The 22,097-nt window shown below is 39.1% G+C and overlaps 1 protein-coding gene across 1 annotated transcript in view; it reads left to right on the top strand.

The window, feature by feature from the left end:
* RELN (reelin) overlaps positions 1–22,097 on the top strand; it is a 455,527-nt gene that overhangs the window by 293,889 nt on the left and 139,541 nt on the right. The window contains exons 13-19 of the mRNA XM_077807865.1: positions 1,126–1,238; positions 3,186–3,394; positions 8,122–8,250; positions 9,990–10,099; positions 18,232–18,298; positions 19,264–19,497; positions 20,095–20,256. Of these exons, the coding sequence (XP_077663991.1) occupies positions 1,126–1,238; positions 3,186–3,394; positions 8,122–8,250; positions 9,990–10,099; positions 18,232–18,298; positions 19,264–19,497; positions 20,095–20,256 (1,024 nt within the window). The remainder of the gene's footprint in view (positions 1–1,125; positions 1,239–3,185; positions 3,395–8,121; positions 8,251–9,989; positions 10,100–18,231; positions 18,299–19,263; positions 19,498–20,094; positions 20,257–22,097) is intronic.

Raw genomic sequence — 22,097 nt, forward strand, 5'->3', positions numbered from 1 at the left:
ACTAGTATTTTAATGTATATAGCACCTTTCATTCAGAGATCTCAAAGCAACTAGCAAATTCTAATTAGTCCTGCCAACAATACTATGGATTATATAAACATTATTCTCATTATACAGATGGGCACAGGGAGTCTTGCTGAACTTGCCCAGAGTTACACACCAGGTCTGTGAAAGAGGAAAATAACACAGAAATCCTCCTGACTCCTAATCCCATTCTTAAACCACTACACCAATGCTCCCTTCCATTAAGCAATGGGAGTTTGGCTGAGTAAAGATTGTCTCTCTTATTCCCTAATGAAAGTACTGTAAATCACAATTACAAATGGCATATCTTTTACTTCTCCACAATATTCACTAAGGGCTCTATTGTGCTAATATGTATCAGGAACAGTGTAGCACCACCCCAATCAGAACTCAGAGAGGCACAAAGGGAGGCAGAGAACGTATGGCTGCAACCACACCCATGAAGACAGTGCCTGGCATACACCTAGTTAGCCTTGTTAGCTAATGGAGTGAGGGGGAAGAGGTAGACACTATGGTCCCACAGGCTCCCTGAACTTCCCTCTGTATCCTTTGGAGAGGCTAACCCTGAACAGCCCTGCCACTGCCTGCTCGCAAGGACTATTCTTGTGCCCAGGGCCCAGTACAGTCTTGGTATATGTCCTCTGTGTTTGCACAGCACCAAACATGATGGAGCCCTGAACCTGACAGAGACCTTTGGCTCTAACCAGGATGTAAATACTAAATAATAACAATGTACCGATTTCTACCAGAAACAGGAAATCGAACACTGAAAAAAGCAGAACACTTCCATGTGAATAGGGTGTAAGATGCACAGATACAAACACCACTTGTGGCATAACATAGTTTTTATTAAAATTTATTTCAATAAACTGATAAAAATAGTTACTTAGGCTTTTCTGTCAAGGCACTGATCTTCAGCATGGCCTATCTGATCGAATGGTTCTTATACATTATTCCATTGGGCCTTGTGTTCTTTTGTTTCAGATCTTAGTTTAATAATAACTAGGTGTAATTGTTTTCATAATTATGGGAATTTAATGTGATTTACTTCTAAATAACATGTGCTTCAGTTATTTTGTTTCTCAAATATGTATTGTAAAGGGGGAACTTGTGATTCTGGAGAAGCCCATGAAAATGATGTCCTCCTCTATGCAAAGATAGAAGGAAGGAAAGAGCACATAGCTCTTGATACACTGACCTATGCTTCTTATAAGGTAGGTGTTATAGACAAAGATAGACAGACGACCTACATTTTAAGCCAATTTGACCATGCTGAGTATGGCATTCTGCTGGGGTAATTCAACAAGAGCTTTTCAAGCAACTAACATGTACAGATCACACTGTTAGAAAGCATCTGAGCATCAAAATTCTGCAGTGCCCCCTACTTAGCTCATTTAATGCCAGGATAATAGACTAAAAAGAAGGTAGCAGATAAAGAGGTTGGAAGCTTATAATTATTATAGCTATTTCTGAGCATGAGAGCATGCAGCAGTTAGACTGGGGGAATGGGAGTGTCAATAAAGGAGAGGTTTGTGGTGTCCGTGTGATCAGGTAAGCAGTCGGGTAGGCATGGTCAGTTTGTGAAGCTAGCACTGGGCAATAATTTTGCAGTCCTACTGTGACAGCGGATGTATCCTTTAAAAAGAGTGTGCTGTTTTTGTTGTCTCAGAAAATATGGGGCTTTCATACGCAATTCCAAAGAGTTCTCTATTGTGAAAGGAACACCAGAAAAGTTCACCTGGGTTTTATCAAGCTTATACAACACCAATCAAAATATGAGAAGTCTAGATGAAAGTTAAAATTAGAGCTGAACGAATAATGGATTTTTCGGTTGTCTGGCAATTGTGTGACCTTGCAGTCTCCTTTTTGATTGTTTAGCACAAGTAGACAGACTCCTTGGAATGATGACACAGGCATGAGCTCAATAAACAACAGACAATGTATTTATTACTAAAAAAGGATACAGAGACAGCTCCATTCCTGTTGCTGGAAAACACTTTTGCCTTCTCACCCAGACAGCAATATTCACTCCTCAATTTCTTCTCAGGATTGCTTCCTGAATCAGGGGTCCTTCCTGCTATAAAGAGCCATACCATTTAGGGGCTGTCTGTGGATGTGCTATACACAGAGCCCTAGCCAGCACGGTAACTGGTACAATATTTGTATTGTGCTGTCTAGAAGGAAGAAGAAAAGACAGGGGTTACATATATACATATGCACACAACATTGTTACAAACTAAACTACAGCATGTTTATACATTACATTACATAGAGAATATTGTATTAAAGGTATAGTCTACTTTAAAAACATTTCTACACTTTTATCACTTTCTTTTGTTAACACCTAAGATTACTATAACGGTAAAATTGAGAGAAAAAAATATTTCTTTTTTTCAGTCTGTTTACTTTATGTATTTGAAAGCACTTTGTGCTGAGTCCGTTTTGTTGTTTCACTGTAGTAAAGTTTCTCCTGTTTTTTGCATGGCAATAGGAAAGAACCTACTTTAAAAAAAAGGAAATTATTATTGTAAAAGAGTAGAAAATAATAGGGGGACTCAAAGGCAGGGGTAGTATCTACAACTACATCTGACATGCTTTTTTTCAAATGGACTACATTTACAGCTGAAAGTGTCCCTTTAATATATTAAAAAAGACTAGTCATATAGCTCCAGACACATGAGCTAAATTTCATCAAAAGAACATTTCCTTATATTTCAAATGTGATATCTGCTCCAAATTATTCCATTCTATTTAAACCAGCGGTGCACTTCCATTGCATTTGCTAATGTGAACTGGAAGAGTTGAGAGGCAATGCCCGTTTCTAACGCACCATCACTGCTAAACAATCAAGCTTAATTAGTATTTTTCAGAACACAGAAGACATGGTCCCTTCAAGGTGTTTACAGTCAAATACTCTGATCATTGTAGGTGCTGAGCATCCCTGATTTCCAGGGTAGTGATGGCCATGCAGTGAGTTAAACGACTTTTTGTCTAGATTCTTTTGTAGGGAGAGGGTTAATTTAATAGTCAACATGAAAGAAGCAATGTGGATAATGGGCTAGTATTGTTTGGCCCCTTTGAAATTATTGCTGCTATTTTGTAAACAGTACTTTTCTGTGTAATTTTTTATATAAATCTAATTAATTTAATTTCTGTTGAAGGTTCCATCTTTGGCTTCTGTTGTCATTAGTCCGGAGCTGCAGACTCCTGCGACCAAGTTCTGTCTTAAGCAAAAGAATCATCAAGGGCATAACAAGAATGTCTGGGCTGTTGATTACTTCCATGTCCTGCCGGTACTCCCCAACACCATAACTCACATGATCCAGTTTTCCATTAATCTGGGCTGTGGAACTCATCAACCTGGTAACAGGTACAACAGGCTAGATTTATCTTGCAACTAACCTGCTTTCTTATACTTTTTATATTATAGCATCTCTAAAATGATTTGGATATTTTTCCCAGAAAGAAAGAAGGCAATTAAAAACAACAAATGTAAACAGGTTTGAGGCTTGCATGCAGCATCTCACCTAGCACCAGTCCAGTCTTGTTCTCCTTGAAGCCAGCAGTTAATGGTTATTGACTTCAGGAGGAAGGACAACCATATGCTTAAGGCACTGGACTGGTTCTCAGGAGATGTGCGGTCACTTCCTGGCTCTGCAGTAGATACATTGTGTGACTATGGGCAAACCACTTAGGGCTTGATCCTGTACCAGTTGAAAGTCAATGGCAAAGCTGTCATTGATTTCACCAGTCACAGGGTGAGGGCTCAGTTTCTGTTCTGTACAAAGGAGATATTATTGTCTCCCTACCTCACTGTTCAAATCATGCAGTTCTTATTCAGGTCATATTCTGACACAACTCCAGTGATATTAATATGACTTTTGCTGAACTAAGCATTAAGGACTACAGGATTTGGCTCTTCATGCTTTGTTGGGTGAAGATATTGGGTGCAGGCAAGAACCTTCTTGTATCTTATAAAAAGAAATGTCAGTACATCATGGATTTCTCAAGGGATCAAGGTGTGGAAAAGAATAGTTTCCAAAATAGTTTCCAAAATAGGCTTGTACACACTCCGTGCGGAAGAAGGAGCAATGATGTATGAGTGTGCTATTGGCAGCCCCATTTACTAATCTTCCATAGATTATTGCTGCCAATAACATGAATAATCCACACCGGAATGGTGCAAAGGGTCCATTGTCAGATCAGAGCTGTGTGGGCATAAACATGAGGACCTCACATCTAGGCCCAACTCTAGAACATTCCCCTCCGGCTTTTCTTCTAGAGGGGCTGCAAAGAGGTTTCTCCATGGAATCAGGGATGGAACTTGGATAGAGAAAGGAGGCCAACCACTGCTCCATGTTTCTACTGCTTTGGGTGGATTTTCTGGTGGTCATCTACATGCAATGACTGCTAGAATTTGTCCTGTCATATTTAATGGGTTATATTAGCAGTTGTATGTATTTTAATCATATGTACCCAGCAATTTGAGAGCTAAATTTAAAATGATCCTTTAAAGGAAAGTTTTCTTTTAAAAATCATCATATTTATTATTACATCTGTATCACAAATTTTCTAGTGGAATTTTTTTGTTGTGTTTTTTATATGTTTTCAGATTAATTTTCTTCCCACTCACATAGCATTTCTAAGACAGGAATGAGCTCCTTCACAATAAAAGAAACACTAGGTCTTCATAAGCCTGATTTGCATTTCACAAATAATTGGGAAGTGCAGATCTCCGGGCCTACAGTATTATTCATAATGTTTTTCATTACTGGGAATGCAAGAGAATATGTGATGTGAATACAGCCCTCCAAAGTATCAGTATAGGTAAATCTGAAATGAATTGGCTGAAACCTCATAAACCATTTTAATATATGTTTATAATATCATGGCAATAGATGTATGGTAAGACACTCTTTAAATAAAATCATATTCTCAGTAAATTATTCTGAAATAGAAAAGTCATAGCCCAGCAATGTGGTGTCAGGATGATGAACTGTGACTTTTTTAATCCTTCATTTGTATTATTTAAAATAGAGTGTTAGAAACAAGTTATGCTTAGTAAATTACTCTACGTGAATATTTCAATAAAGCAGCAAATCTCTAATAAATGCTTTCTACATTACTTGTTGACGGTTCACAGAATGTTAGAAATCTACACCCATTCTTGGAGTCATGTATTATAAACACTTTATTTTAAATAATAAACTGCAGTGAAATCATGCAAGGGTGGGGGGAACATTCTATCAGGAGCTTCATGGTTGCTGAAGTCCTCAATGAACATTTGTGGATATATTACAGGGAATGACACTGCATTGCCAGGAGATTGACTAGATCATCTAACACAGTGATACTGAGACTGAGGCTCGGGAGCCACAAGTGGCTCTTTAATGTGCCTCCTGCGGCTCTTTGCAGCACATGATATTAAAACGCTGTGTGATTTAATTATAAACCAATCTAAGTTATTAACCAATCAGGATACTTTTCCTATGTTATTAGCCAATTGTAGAATACGTGGTCAGTCATTTTGCTCTGAGAATAACATATATATATATAGGTAAATGAAACAATGAATTCATACTACTGTGGCTGTTTTGGATAATGTAGATCTCTAATTTGGCTCCTGAACCACTGAGGTTTGAATATCACTGATCTAATGGGTTTTCTCCTTGTCTGATTTCCATCTGTCTGTATTCACTGGTACATTTCAGCTGCTATGTGCAGCTTTGGAGAGACATAGTTTATGGCTCTGTTGTGTCACTAGAGCAGCTCTAAACCTCTAGGGTGCTGACTCCAGGTGAGCATTACCTGCTCTGTCAGTCATGTGATACCAGTTGGGTAATGCTGTTCTCAGGGATGGCTGTAGTGACGCCTCTCCATCCAGCTGCTGTGTAGATTGACAGATGCACTGAGCAGTCCCCCCACTCCCTAATACAAGATATTGGTTATTCCTTTTATGACTGGCATTCAGTCATTTGGGGAAAGACTCTAATGACAGTTGGATCTGATAACTATCAGAGAGTGAAAAGAAAAAAGCATTAGGTGAATGACTAATATTGTCTCCCCTGTCTTCTAAATATATGCCTATCTGGTGATTGACAGTAGCAGAGGCCTTGCCCACACTGGATATTTTTAAAAAATAGAAAGAAGGAAAACCAGTCAGTCTCTTCAACAGTGAGACAACCCATTGGAGTTAGTCCAACCCTAAGGCTACTGCCAATCATAGAATCATAGAATATAAGGGTTGGAAGGGACCTCAGGAGGTCATCTAGTCCAACCCCCTGCTCAAAGCAGGACCAATCCCCAACTAAATCATCCCAGCCAGGGCTTTGTCAAGCCTGACCTTAAAAACTTCTAAGGAAGGAGATTCCACCACCTCCCTAGGTAATCCATTCCAGTGTTTCACCACCCTCCTAGTGAAAAAGTTTTTCATAATATCCAACCTAAACCTCCCCCACGGCAACTTGAGACCATTACTCCTTGTTCTGCCATCTGCTACCACTGAGAACAGTCTAGATCCATCCACTTTGGAACCCTCTTTCAGGTAGTTGAAAGCAGCTATCAAATCCGCCCTCATTCTTCACTACTCCCATGAGCAGTGTAGCCTCAGGTGGAGATGGAGGGACAGATCAAGGACAAGAGGTTTCCTCAACAAGAGCACAGCTGAAATATCCCAATACCTGGGTGGGGGGGAACAATGAGGGGTGTTATCTCCCAGAGGTGTATGGAAACATTCTTTCCTCTGACAGGTTTGCCTGCTTTAGAGCTAGTATCCACAGCCTTATGCAGAATGCATGGATTGGAGAGTCCTGGATATTTTGAGCTATATAGGGTTTTATATAATTTCCAAGTCAAAGCACCTATTGTATGCCAAAAATATTTCAATAGTGCTGTGCTACAGGCTTGGGCAGTCAATCACTTTGACCTTTTAGTCCAGATAGCTCTGAGTGAAGGAAATATAAATAACATAACTCATTTGCTTTCTCAATCTAGTGACTCTCCCAAGGAAATAATTCATAAAATCTATTAGCAGTCAGATCAGTCAGACTCTCCTTCTTAATATTTTTCTTCAATATTGCACTCTGACTGGTTCTTACTAATAGGTAATACTTCTGGGGGAATTCTGCACCAAAAAATTAAAAATTCTGCACATAATATTTTAAAATTCTGCAAATTTTATTTGACAAAAATAACACTACATAATCATGCCAGTTTCAATTATTTTGGTAATTTATTTCAAAATACCTGTCAATGAGTATGTGTGTAGAAATATAGACACACAAAAATTCCCCCAGAAGTAGAGAGTTAAAGAAACCCCTCTGACAACCCAGTTCCTGTTTCTCTGCCTCTTCCCCCCACAAAAAACCAACCCATGGTCCCCCCAGCCAATACACCCAAACACCCTACCCTCCAGAGCCCAGCCACAGGGTCGCCCCCAGCCCAAACACACATCCCCTTCCCTTCAGAGTCCAGGGATCCAGAGGGAGAAACAGCCTGATGCTCGGTCACAGGCTTGTGTGAAGTTTCCTGTGCACCACCCTCTCCTTCCCTCAGGGCATGCTGGGAACTACAGCTGCCAGAAACCCTCTAGCTCCCTCCCCCTCCCCTCAGCAGTGTCTTCTATGTGCAAACTGTACTCTGCTAGGTCCAGTGGACCCTAATGGCAGCCAGCAGCACTGTAGCCCATTTCTGGGAGGGAAAGGAAATTCTGCACAAAAAACATTAATTTCTGCAAAATTCTGCATTGCACAGTGGTGCAGAATTCAACCAGGAATATTGTAAGAGTAACATCAATCCCATTTAAATACGACATAAAAATAAACGTGTAATGGCCAAATAAGGACTGCAATAATTGCTTTCACCTCTATCAGTTAAAGGAGTTCTTATATGGTTTATGTTTTGTTGTCTTTAAAATACTGAGCTTGCTTCATGTTTGCATTTACAGTGTTTTGTCCACAAAGGCATTTCATATTTCAACATCAGAGGTATCAATTATTTAGCAACCAATGAGTTTTAAAGCTTTTATATGTTGGTGCTACAAATGCTGATGTATTACATTTAGTCTGAGGTGAATACTCTGTTTGTTTGTGTTGTTAGTGTCTACTTGGAGTTTTCAACCAATCATGGCCGTTCCTGGTCCTTACTTCACACTGAGTGTTTGCCTGAGATATGTGCTGGGTCTCATCTTCCTCACAGCACCATCTATGCCTCTGAAAACTACAGTGGGTAAGAGAGTTCTGTGCAAAACTAGCAGAGATTCAAGACTACAAAAGGAAGTTAATCCTTTGTGACACTGGAAAGCAGTGAAGAAAGTGTCCCCATGCAACCTTTCATTTCTGATTAACTGGAGACAACAAGCAAAGGAACTGGTTTTTCTGGCTGCCCAGAAGTGAAAAGTTATGTACCTCAGATTGTTTTTGTTGTATAGCAATATTGCTAGAGGAAAAAATACATACAAACATACATACATACACACACAAAATGAGGCAAAATTTACTTGACTTTTTGTTTTGATTAATCTATTAAATTATAATAACAAAGGACTCTTCCACCTATGGCCATGTTTTACATGATCCTCATCTTTTAGTAATTTGGAATTATGACATTTGGAATACAATGGAATACCTCTGGATTTCACTAGCCAAAAATTGTGATTATAAATATTTTGTTGGGTAGAACAGCATATAGAGGTTCAGCAAGAAAAAAATAGCCATTGACTGGCGAAATGTGCTAATCATGCATTAATCTAACAGAAGAAAAATAAAGGCCAGATCCTGTTCCCAATTAAGTATGCTTGATGCTACTCTGCCAGTGCAACGTGGACTTAAGTGACCATCTGTGGATTCCTCTTGCATAGGGCAATCCCATGATGGTACAGAGCTGACATAACTGCTGTATCCCATCTTCCTTGTAGCCCTCAGAATAGAGGACAAGTCAGAGGCATGACTGTGGAAGGGAACATAGTTGGAGTGCCTTGATGGCCATTACAATTGATCATAGTTTACAGCAGACATGAGATGCTCAGATAATTATAAGGATGACAGCCATACAACTGTCTAGACGGGTAGAAGTTGCACTAGTGGCCAGAGCCATCCGCTGCCTGCCCACCTCAGGATTGGGTGGCTGTAACAGTGGCAAATAGCAGCCTTTATCTCCTCTTCAGGTCCTGCTCCAAGAGGAGTTCAGCCAGATCCAAAGGCTTAACTCTATATGTAACTTTAGAGAGGTCCACTGTCAGGGAAAGGTTCATTATACTAAGCAGTTCAAGGGCAGTATTAACTTTGATCATTTGAATAGAAATGACAGCATATTTTTGTTTGTTTCATTTTAAATGCTTTAAATAACATATGTAATGTATTAAATGTAATGTACTGAATACCATGGGCCAAATTCTTCTTTGGGCAGCTGTGGAGTGGGAAAGCGATTGGGGCAGTAGCCTGGGACTTGGAATTAACGATTAAAGATCTTTTCTTTCAGGAACAAATATTCAATATTGGGCTCTTCAATCTATCAGAGAAAGTTATAACACAATCCAATAAATGAAAGTTGAAGCTACACAATTTCAGACTAGAAATGACGTATACATTTTCCATGGTGAAAGTAATTAACCACTGGACCAATTGACTAGAGTCATGGTGGATTCTCCATCACTGACAATTTTTAAATCAAGATGTTTTTCTAAAAAGATCTGTTCTAGGAATTGTTTTGGGGAAGTTCTATGGTCTGTGTTATACAGGAGGTCAGACTAGATGATCACAGTGGTCCCATCTGGCCTTGGAACCTATGAATCATTTACAACATATAAATCTGTAGTAACTGCATTTACTTGTGAAAGCAGAATTTAGGCCCATATAAGTATAAAGTTCTTAAAACTCTTCAGTGTAAAATAAATGTCAGCAATGTATACTAATATTTAACAACTACTGTTTAAAAATGTGAGAATTTATGTGTGAAATGTATTTCAGGTGGAACCGAATAACTATTCCCCTTCCCAGTGCAGCATTAACCAGAAATACCAGGATTCGATGGAGACAAACAGGACCAATCCATGGAAATATGTGGGCAATTGATAATAGTTAGTATTCATACCTGTTATCATCATGTACCATTCAGGTACAATTTCCATACACAGTTCCCAATAGACACATATTTCCCAATGTCATAAGGCTGGGATTTGCAGATTGTTAAACATCCATTTTATGTGCACTTGATAACCAGTCTTTAATGAAGCTAGAGGGGAATTATATAATCTGAAAAGGCAGTGAAATCAGAAGATAAAATGAAGTATAGAGCTGCAGCAGGCAAAATGTAGATTATCTTTTTTTTTTAATTGAAAGCTTTCTAAAAGTAAAATATTCGTGATGAGGAGCTAATATAATATTTCTTCTGGCTGCTTAGATCCAGTTAACATAAGTAGGTACTACATTGTGCTATTAAGGATGTGTACTGAACTTCCCTAAGTAACAACTGCAACATCTGGGATATATTATACCTGCTAGACACAGAAGACTTTAATAAAGAAACCCTGCCACCAGCACATGGAAGACAGCTTTTGCATTGTGTACAGTATTTGATAGGGAGAAGTACCTTCGATGATAGTACGTTTCTCTATTTCCATTTTGGAGGCTTATTTTTACCTAAATTATTTTCTAATACCTATAAATCTTTTGGTTTAATTGTGCATTTATTTTGAAAAAAGCAAGGCAACAATAGGAGTCTTGCACTGAGTCACGCGGTATTAAATCTTACAGTCATGGAAAGGCAGGCTCAGTCAGGATAGGAATATTCAAAACACAAACAAGTACTTTGTGAATGCAAGATTTGTATATCCCTGGATTTATGCCTCATATATAACAATGACCATATATAAGGATGATACTGAGAGGGCCACAGCTAATTAAAAGAAATACATTCTGCTACAAACCAAGGTGCAGATATGTTTGTGGAGTACAGGAATTGTTCTGCTAGGTATGTAGGTAAAAATGCATTATATTATGAATGCATATTTTATAGTCTGAAACTTCTGGCTAAATTGTTGGGTGCCACAATTCCTAAGATGCTTTGACATGATATTAGGGAACAGCAAGATACAACACATTTTAATTTTAAGCAAGCTGTGCTCCCAATATCATTACATTTTAAGTTTTACAAAGAAGCCCTTTGACATTTTGAAAACAGAAAAGCCTTTTGAAACTGCCAGGATATTGAAATGTAAAAATAAAATATTGAGCTAATGAAGTAGTTAATTTCCATCACTTTTTTGGTAATGCTATTTCCTTATTCCCATTAGTGTGATTTAGTATCATCTCAATATTCCCAAGGCAGTATTAATTCTTGTCTTGAATATAGTGACATTATGTCAAAAATTAAGCAAAATGAAGGGTAAGTCAAAACACTGATGTCTATGAAAAGTGAGTTACTATATAAGGAAATGCAAAATGTAGCTGTCAGTGCAAGTTTCTGGAAACAACAGAATGATGCAGTCAATGCAAGTCTACAGAAATTTTACAATAGGAAGAAAAATACAGGGTTTGGATTGTTAATTCAAAAATATTATTATCCCTCAGTATTACATCATGGGGATTTTTCTTCTTTTAAAAAAACAGCCTTCACAGCATATAAGACCTTTAAGTATAAAAAGGGGAAAGCTCCTGTCTAAAATTTATCTTCATGAGTCACCAATAAATCCTGATCATTAACTAACTCCATAGGTTTGGGTAGTCAGGAGTCTTGAATTCCTGCAGTTCTCTTTTGACTGTCCTTAAACTTCTTGCAGTGCCAAAGAGTGCTGTCTTCTGGAGGACAATGACTGTGATATCTTCCACTCCTAATGTGTTCTTGAGCTGCTCATCCATACCCTTAGGGATTGCTCCAAATGTTTCACGGATCATAGAATCATAGAATCATAGAATATCAGGGTTGGAAGGGACCCCAGAAGGTCATCTAGTCCAACCCCCTGCTCGAAGCAGGACCAATTCCCAGTTAAATCAAATCAGCCAGGGCTTTGTCAAGCCTGACCTTAAAAACCTCTAAGGAAGGAGATTCTACCACCTCCCTAGGTAACGCATTCCAGTGTTTCACCACCCTCATAGTGAAAAAGTTTTTCCTAATATCCAATCTAAACCTCCCCCCCTGCAACTTGAGACCATTACTCCTCGTTCTGTCATCTGCTACCATTGAGAACAGTCTAGAGCCATCCTCTTTGGAACCCCCTTTCAGGTAGTTGAAAGCAGCTATCAAATCCCCCCTCATTCTTCTCTTCTGCAGACTAAACAATCCCAGCTCCCTCAGCCTCTCCTCATAAGTCATGTGTTCTAGACCGCTAATCATTTTTGTTGCCCTTCGCTGGACTCTCTCCAATTTATCCACATCCTTCTTGTAGTGTGGGGCCCAAAACTGGACACAGTACTCCAGATGAGGCCTCACCAATGTCGAATAGAGGGGAACGATCACGTCCCTCGATCTGCTCGCTATGCCTCTACTTATACATCCCAAAATGCCATTGGCCTTCTTGGCAACAAGGGCACACTGCTGACTCATATCCAGCTTCTCGTCCACTGTCACCCCTAGGTCCTTTTCCGCAGAACTGCTGCCTAGCCATTCGGTCCCTAGTCTGTAGCGGTGCATTGGATTCTTCCGTCCTAAGTGCAGGACCCTGCACTTATCCTTATTGAACCTCATCAGATTTCTTTTGGCCCAATCCTCCAATTTGTCTAGGTCCTTCTGTATCCTATCCCTCCCCTCCAGCGTATCTACCACTCCTCCCAGTTTAGTATCATCCGCAAATTTGCTGAGAGTGCAATCTACACCATCCTCCAGATCATTTATGAAGTTATTGAACAAAACCGGCCCCAGGACCGACCCCTGGGGCACTCCACTTGACACCGGCTGCCAACTAGACATGGAGCCATTGATCACTACCCGTTGAGCCCGACAATCTAGCCAGCTTTCTACCCACCTTATAGTGCATTCATCCAGCCCATACTTCCTTAACTTGCTGACAAGAATACTGTGGGAGACCGCGTCAAAAGCTTTGCTAAAGTCAAGAAACAATACATCCACTGCTTTTCCTTCATCCACAGAACCAGTAATCTCATCATAAAAGGCGATTAGATTAGTCAGGCATGACCTTCCCTTGGTGAATCCATGCTGGCTGTTCCTGATCACTTTCCTCTCATGCAAGTGCTTCAGGATTGATTCTTTGAGGACCTGCTCCATGATTTTTCCGGGGACTGAGGTGAGGCTGACTGGCCTGTAGTTTCCAGGATCCTCCTTCTTCCCTTTTTTAAAGATTGGCACTACATTAGCCTTTTTCCAGTCATCCGGGACTTCCCCCGTTCGCCACGAGTTTTCAAAGATAATGGCCAATGGCTCTGCAATCACAGCCACCAATTCCTTCAGCACTCTGGGATGCAACTCGTCCGGCCCCATGGACTTGTGCACGTCCAGCTTTTCTAAATAGTCCCTAACCACCTCTATCTCCACAGAGGGCTGGCCATCTCTTCCCCATTTTGTGATGCCCAGCGCAGCAGTCTGGGAGCTGACCTTGTTAGTGAAGACAGAGGCAAAAAAAGCATTGAGTACATTAGCTTTTTCCACATCCTCTGTCACTAGGTTGCCTCCCTCATTCAGTAAGGGACCCACACTTTCCTTGGCTTTCTTCTTGTTGCCAACATACCTGAAGAAACCCTTCTTGTTACTCTTGACATCTCTTGCTAGCTGCAGCTCCAGGTGCGATTTGGCCCTGCTGATATCATTCCTACATGCCCGAGCAATATTTTTATACTCTTCCCTGGTCATATGTCCAAACTTCCACTTCTTGTAAGCTTCTTTTTTATGTTTAAGATCCGCTAGGATTTCACCATTAAGCCAAGCTGGTCGCCTGCCATATTTACTATTCTTTCGACTCATCGGGATGGTTTGTCCCTGTAACCTGAACAGGGATTCCTTGAAATACAGCCAGCTCTCCTGGACTCCTTTCCCCTTCATGTTAGTCCCCCAGGGGATCCTGGCCATCCATTCCCTGAGGGAGTCGAAGTCTGCTTTCCTGAAGTCCAGGGTCCGTATCCTGCTGCTTACCTTTCTTCCCTGCGTGAACAATGGATCACTTTTGTTCTAGTTTTTCATAATTGTTCCAATTCGTGGCATAGCTCTTCATATTTAACTATCTTCTCTTCTTGTTTCCTTTTTATGTTTGTCTGCTGGCACAGCAATGCCAATTAATGTGGTCTTGTTTGCTTTCTTTTCTACAACCACTATGTCTGGCCTCAAGTATCAGAGGGGTAGCCGTGTTAGTCTGGATCTGTAAAAGCAGCAAAGAGTCCTGTGGCACCTTATAGACTAACAGATGTATTGGAGCATAAGCTTTTGTGGGTGAATACCCACTTTGTCGGATTCACCCACGAAAGCTTATGCTCCAATACATCTGTTAGTCCGTAAGGTGCCACAGGACTCTTTGCCGCTATGTCTGGCCTGTTGATAATTGTGACAATTGCCAGATCCCGTAAAATCTTCACCTCTTCATTCTCTAGAGCACTTTCAAATCGGTGGGTCATAATTTTGCATGTTTCGTTTAAATCCATATTTTCCACAAACGCTCCAGTTCAGACATTTGGCAATCTCATTGTGTCTCTTCATAAATTCTCTTCCAGTCAGGCTCCTGCAGGCGCTCAACGAAAGTTCCACCATCTCTTCTTTTTCAGAACACGTTCTGCAGTTCAGGGAGCAGTTCTGTTGCCCAGTTTTGTTTAGAATGTAATCAACCCTTAATGATTGCTCTTGTGCAGTTGTAATGAGGCTCTCTGTCTCTCTTTTGAGGTATCCCTCTATAAGTCATAAGCTTGTTAATCTTTTATCATTAATGGCTTTGATCTCTCTATCGCATTGATTTCTCTGTAAATCTTTCTAGTCTTTCTCCTTTTTTATGTTTTCTTAGGCTGAATGCATCCTTGTCCAGGACTTGGTATAGCGACCACATAATCTTTTATTTTGGCTGACTGCTCATATTTTTGGATGTTATATTTTTCATTGTCAATTGCTTCTCCCACAGATAGCGGACCTTTTCCTCCATCATGTTGTCTGATGTACATCCTGGCCGTGTCTTGATTGATATCCATTACTCTATGCATTTTCAGGAGCTTTCTTGTTTGGATGTGAAATTTTTCTTCTTCTCTTGATTCCACTTGTTAACTCCGGCAGTGTACCATAATACTGTATCACCCAGTGGCTCAGATCAAATTCCTTGAGATGAGTTGTGTCTTTAGATTAGTTCTTATTCATCTGTAATACTGTTTCCCCACTTCTTCTTTGACTTCCTAATGTTGTAACTCTGTCAGTTCCATGAGGTATATGTAGGGGCCATGCTGAGAGGTATCTTGGATAATACCTCATTAACTTGTATGCTATCTGATTGTACCAGTTTGCCCCTCTTTACAGATGTGAATGCACATTTAGCCAAGCCAGCCCATAGCTTTATATCTTCACCAAACTTTTCTACGCATACTGTCAATCTCAGTATCTCCTTCTGTGACCATCCATATATTTTCAAATCATCCATGTACTACAAATGGTTAACTGGTTGTTGCTCTTTGCTGATATGATAATCACCATTTATCTCAGGCATCATCCATATCAGTGGCAGCATTGCTACCGTGAACAGCACTGGTGATAAGGAGTCCCCTTGAAAGTTTCCTCTTTTAATTTGGACTTCATCAGTGAGAGTCCCTTTCAGGTGGAGTTGAGTGTTCTCATTAACCATAGATTGCTGCAGAAAGGAAATCATCCTTGGATGAATCTTGTGCATTTTCAGTGTCTTGATGATCCACAAATGTGGGAGCCTACTGTGCTTTTTGGGAGGCTATCCGCACCATCTCTAAACTTTTCCTTTCTTTTTTGTTTTGCATATTCTGTGATCCTCCTGCTCAGCTTGAGGTGGTCTTTTGTCCCTCCCATGTTCACTATACAGCCTTTTTGCTCAGGAGGCAGCATTCCATTGTGAGCTAGAATGGCCAGATATTCTTTGCCAAAATTGCTATTAGAAGTTTTCCACATTGTTGGTAAACATGGTACTCGGTCTATAAGTCATATGATCACTCTGACCTTCTTTCTTCTTTGCATGAGGACAGTTCTCCTCAGCAGTGCTAGGGCTCAGTAGTGCAGACCTTATGCAGGCCAGATTCCCATTGGGAGTTTTGCCTGTGTAAGGACTACAGAATCAAGACCATGCTAAGTATAAATATCCTACTGGTACTTAATGTTTTCCCTTGATACTATGGAGCTAGAAATAAAAAAAGAGTGCAGATGGTGCCAATGGTCTAAGCCCATTTTTCACATGCTTCTCATCATGTTCCCACAAATCTCTGCATTTTTCTGTTCTGTAAAGCCAGGAAGAAAACAAATATATGAAATTATTAAGAGCGTAGTCCTGCCCCTTTTGAGGTCAATAGCAAAACCCCGTTTAACTTCAGGTGGTGTCAGGATTTCACCGTAAATCCATTAAACTATCATTATTTTTAGAACAAAATATGCTGAATTTATAGTAATACAGTAAATGTAGTTCTGTCAAAGGATTTTAAACACTGAGCAGTGTATCATGCAGGCAAACTTATCAGCCAGCTATCAACTAAGTACCCAATCCAAAACCTGTTGAAGTCTTTCCTTTGGCATCAATGGACTTTGGATCAGGCCTGGAAAACCTGGTCTTCCAAGATGGTGAGTGCTCTTAACTTGAATAGATGTGGGTGGGATTGAAGACATTCAGCACTTAGTAGGATCCGACCCATATATGTTGACAAATCACCCACATTCACAGCTTGCCAGTTAAAAATGTAGGATGAAGAGAGAGAATAATTTCAAAGATTCAATACACTGACCTTTTAGCTCTCCAGACCTCTTTTCAAATATATATTAAGTCACACACAAAATCCGGAGTTCGACCCTCTTTAGAAAATGTTGCAAACCTTCAACTTCAATAAAGCTTTTCTGACATGATAAGAATGACATTCACAGCACAGCACAGCTAAGCCAAATAAATGAATCAAACAAGCAGATGACATAACACTATCCAGAGCAGAGTTTTTACATCCAAAAAGGGAGAAAAGCTAGAGAGGCTCCATGAAGTCTGCAGGGAAGATCGCTGTTGCTGTCTGTTTTATGTGAAAAGAGCTCATACACTGCCACGATGGGCAGAAGTTGAAGAAAGAAAGAAGGAACTGATTGTCTCAATTTGATCTCAGGTGGGTTTTGATAACATTCCAAAAATCACTACACAAGTGCCGCAGCTCTATGTAGCTGGTAGTCTGCTCAGGAGAGTCTTTGTGGCCATTCAGGATTATGGTGCATTTACAGAGGTATGGCATAAGGGGATATTCCCTATGTACTTGCACTGTCCCTGGCTCCAGTTAATGCTACTAGTTTCCAAACTTCAGGCTTACAAAAATTTACCCCCAAGATAGCAAATGTATTCATTTGGATTATCCCATAAAAACCACACTGTGATGATCGCAACTAATCTTTCCTACCCTTTTATTGTATCACTGAATATGAAAAGCTACTCTTACAGAAGAAAGGTGAGATATAGTAGTGTGTTGTCAGGTGCCTGGAATGGTTATTCAGTGCATATGATTTTCATTTTTGTTTAATGCAAATGAAACATTAATACAGTTCTCTCACTAAAAATGCATGATATTAATATTTCCCTCTCAGGAGTTGGGGCCAGATCCCAGTGTCACTGAGTCCTACAGGAGTGTTGCCATTAATTTCAGTCAGAGAAGGAATAACCTTCAAAATTTTGCAATACTAATGGGAGGCCTACATGCCCAAAATAGGGTGGAGGAAGGGGAAGGATAAGAAATGCCCAGACAAGCCAGCTACATCTATTCTGCTCTTTAGACATCTTTACACAAAATAGGTGCATATATTAAAACATCTCCAGCACCTCAAACTGGGAGCAGACACAAATATACAGCATCCAGTGTACAATAGGTTATCCATGGGTCTCCTTGATCTAAGTCAATATTTATTTACTCAATCCCGGCAGAGAGGTACCTCAAAGGGCATCATTACTCCTTCAGGTAGTCCCATTCCTGTCTACAGAGAAACACTAATATCTGTTTGCAAGATCAGCCCCATATGCTCAACAAGGTGTTGGTTATCTTTCTTTGTCACATAATATAACCTTTTAATTTAACCAGTTTCTTTTCTCTGCAGTTTATATTGGTCCATCTTGCCTCAGATTCTGCTCAGGGCGAGGACAATGTACTAGAAATGGCTGCAAGTAAGGGCTATAATAATACCAGAGTTGATGTGTTCACTTTTTGTCATTCAGTTTACTTTTTAAACTGAAAATTGAAATTATTTTCATTTCAGCCCTTGTAATTCTATAAAGGCTAAATGTAAAATCAGTTAATATAGCATCTGAAATGCATCAAATTATTAATACAATGTAAGTTTAATAGTAAATTTCTAAATGACTTTATCTAATAATTTTCTTTTATATTAAACCTGGAGAGATTTGGACCACCTATTCATTTTGAAATGTACTATATTACATGCTAGAAATTACAATGATGCTTTTTTATATTATTTTTTTTTACTGGTAAATTGTGGCTTTGCCATTTTCTATTAAACTGTGCCACTTTTTAACAGACTAGAATCTTTATATTAAGACCAAAAACAGCCTGGTTTTCAGAGGGGCAGTGATTTTTGAAAGTCAGGCTCCTTCAAGGTGTCTCGCTAAAACTCAAGGCTCTCAAAATCATTAGCCACTTTTGAAGATGATGTTCTAAATATTTTCTGGGTTCTGTTGTATTGTGTGGCATTAGCTGTAATCACATTTGATCTGTTACAGTTACATAGTAGCAAACTAATAATTTGACATGTGGCAGTTGCAGTAGGATCTTAGTACCACAAACAAGAAGTAGACTATCTCTATATTTTTATTTTACAATATGTGGATATTGACTTCTATTTAGAGGAATAGCAACTTTTTTTGACCCAAAGGGTAAATATTGACCAAAACAAATACATCATCCATAAGAATATTTTGAATACAGTATGACTTATTTCGAAGAGTCTCTCACTTTAGGTTTGAGAAAATCAATGGACTTTATTTTTAAGGTTTTAAAAGTTAACAACTGTTATGTTTGGTTGCAAAACTGTATCTTGATCTTCCACAGGGGAGAAAAAGGTTTAAAACATTTATTTGGGACTAATTATGTTTTTAATATATATTTCTTATAGGTGTGACCCTGGGTACTCAGGACCCGCATGTGAAATGGCTTCCCAGACCTTCCCCGTGTTTATTTCAGAAAGCTTTGGGAGCTCCAGGCTCTCATCCTATCACAATTTTTACTCTATCCGTGGTGCTGAAGTCAGCTTTGGCTGTGGAGTCCTAGCAAGTGGCAAGGCATTGGTTTTTAACAAAGATGGAAGACGTCAACTAATCACTTCTTTTCTTGACAGCTCACAGTCCAGGTGAATAAGAAAGAATAGTAATGTGCTATAAACAAACCTAGAGACTATATTTGTAATAGAATTTACTGGTCCTTTCATCTTCACTTTTTGTTTCATTTAACCTCTCTTGTGACATGAGCAAAATTATGGAACATTTTGTTTCATATTTTAATTTTGATTGTGTAGAATAAGCTATAGTCCTTTCATTTCCCCTGTTTTTTAAATAGCATGAGTATTAAACAGATATGGGGGCAGTTATTGTATAGCCAGGCTAGAAAATATGAAATGTTAATATCAAAACTGAATGTCAGAGCCAAGTGCTAATTAATTATGTATAAGGTTGTATTTATTTGACAGCTTGTGGCAGCTGATTAGATCCATTCAGTATCTCCTCCTCCCCTCCAGTGCCTAATAAATAATTAAATGCTGTAATGATTGGCATTTTAAAAATATATATGCCACATTGCATTACTTGATTGTAAAAACCATTTCAGCTACAAACAACTCATAACTGCTGTTTCTCAAAATTTGTCTCAATTTTTAAGATCAGAAAATGTGATTAGGAAAAAATGCTATATAAATGGCACCCTTACCAATATTTATGTAATTCTGATCTAGGTTCCTCCAGTTCACTCTGCGCTTGGGAAGCAAGTCTGTGCTGAGTACATGCAAAGCACCTGATCAGCCAGGAGAAGGAGTGTTACTACACTATTCATATGACAATGGGATTACATGGAAACTACTGGAACATTACTCTTATCTCAACTATCATGAGCCAAGGTATATGGATTATAATTTTGAAAAGTGATATCTAAAGACAGCTAATATTGTGAGCAGTAATTTGCAGCAGTATAGAGTATAAATACATTTGTACTGAGATGTAGGGGAACTAATTTATACAATCTATACTGACCAATTTATTGTGTTACGGAAAATCAGAGTATTCTGAGCACCATATGTATCTGAGTCTTGGACGTTGGCAAGGAAATTCAGCCTTACCGTAAGCAACTTGGCTTCAATGTGTTGCATCTGCTTACACCAGCATTCAGTTTAGCTCAAGATTGCTTATCCCAAACAGAACTGAAGTTGTTTCCAGTATATTGGAAATCTGAGCTAAGGAAAAATGAGGAGCAGATGAGCATCAGAGATTTTTCCTTCATACAATCAGCTGTTGCCACTTTTCTGTTGTTAACACAACAAATATTAAAGTCTATATCATCCCCTCCTTGGACAAGTTCAAACTGTGGTGCCAAACCTGCAGGAGGTCTAGGTATGGTTTGAAATGTGGGTTACTCCTTGCTAACTGAGCATTCTGTGCCTTCATCTCCCTCCACAAACATTTGCACCAATTCTGAACACATTCCTTTTTTGCCCATTCATATAAAAATAGATCGTTAGGAACAACCGTCCAGCTTACATGGCAGAACAAATTGGAGCAGTTGTGGAAGAGTAGGAAGAAAGTTTCACAGTGAATCTCTGGCCTTGCATCAGATTAAAGGAGGAGGGGAATAATGGCCTCAAAGAAGACCTCAGATTTGCTTGAACCAACCCTATCCCCTCCCATGGAAACAGTCACAGGAAGGGAAAGGTTAAGATAAAATATGCACAGCATTAAAGCCACAGACATCCTACCATATAATTCGCTTGGGCTAGGAGTTTGTGGGCCCAAGAAGGAGGCAAGGGCATGATCTACCCATGAGGATGTCTGAAGTTCTTCAGGGAAATCCTAAAAATCCTGAGCCATCCAAACAGAAAGATGCCTCTTCTTTTTCAGCCCAGTTTATTGTACAGCCATGCTGCCATTGACTAATCATTCATGTTTGGCTACAGTTCAGGAAAGCACTTAAGCACAAGCTTAACATTAAGCTCATGAAAGCCCCATTGAACTCACTTAGGCACATGCCTGAGTGCTTTTCAGAATCAGGAACTTTTGTGCCTTTCCACCCTGCATCCTAGCTAAGCACTAAATAAAAATTGCTGCTTTGGGTTCTTACACATCTATATGTTTTTCCCTAGTTGCTGACTATTGTTAAATTGTAATTAAAATGTACATTTATCAAACACAGATGAACCTATATCAAGGAAAGATTTGATTCACTCTTCCCACTAATGTAATAACTAGACAATAGAAAAGATGATTAAGAACATTACAATGGAAACAATTCTGTAACATTAAAAATATTTATTTGGAGTAATACATAGTATACCCCATAAAATGAGGGCAATTACTGTCTTTGATCGGATCTTCTTTATCTGGCTTTAATTTCTAAAGTTTTAAATATTTCCTAGAGAGTGATTGTATAAACTTTAATACTAATAATCCTCCTTCAAAATTTTCTTTTGCTTCCTTTATTACGGTCACATATATATTTTATATGGTGCTGTTTCTAATTTTTAGATCCAAAATTACAAGTGTAGGATTTATATTTCCTCAAGGTTTTTAATATACAGTGTTATTAATTTTTTACAATAAAATGGGCAATGCACATCCCAGTAACTGATTTTAATCAAGTTTCATATATAAATGTAGTAATTTACATTGGTGCTGTCAACCTCTTATCTATTTGATCATCAGTATAAGCAGTTTAGTTTCTGTTGTTCTAGCGGCACTAAGGACTAAG

This window comes from Eretmochelys imbricata, chromosome 1, assembly GCF_965152235.1.
Source record: "Eretmochelys imbricata isolate rEreImb1 chromosome 1, rEreImb1.hap1, whole genome shotgun sequence".
NCBI classification, from domain to species: domain Eukaryota; kingdom Metazoa; phylum Chordata; order Testudines; family Cheloniidae; genus Eretmochelys; species Eretmochelys imbricata.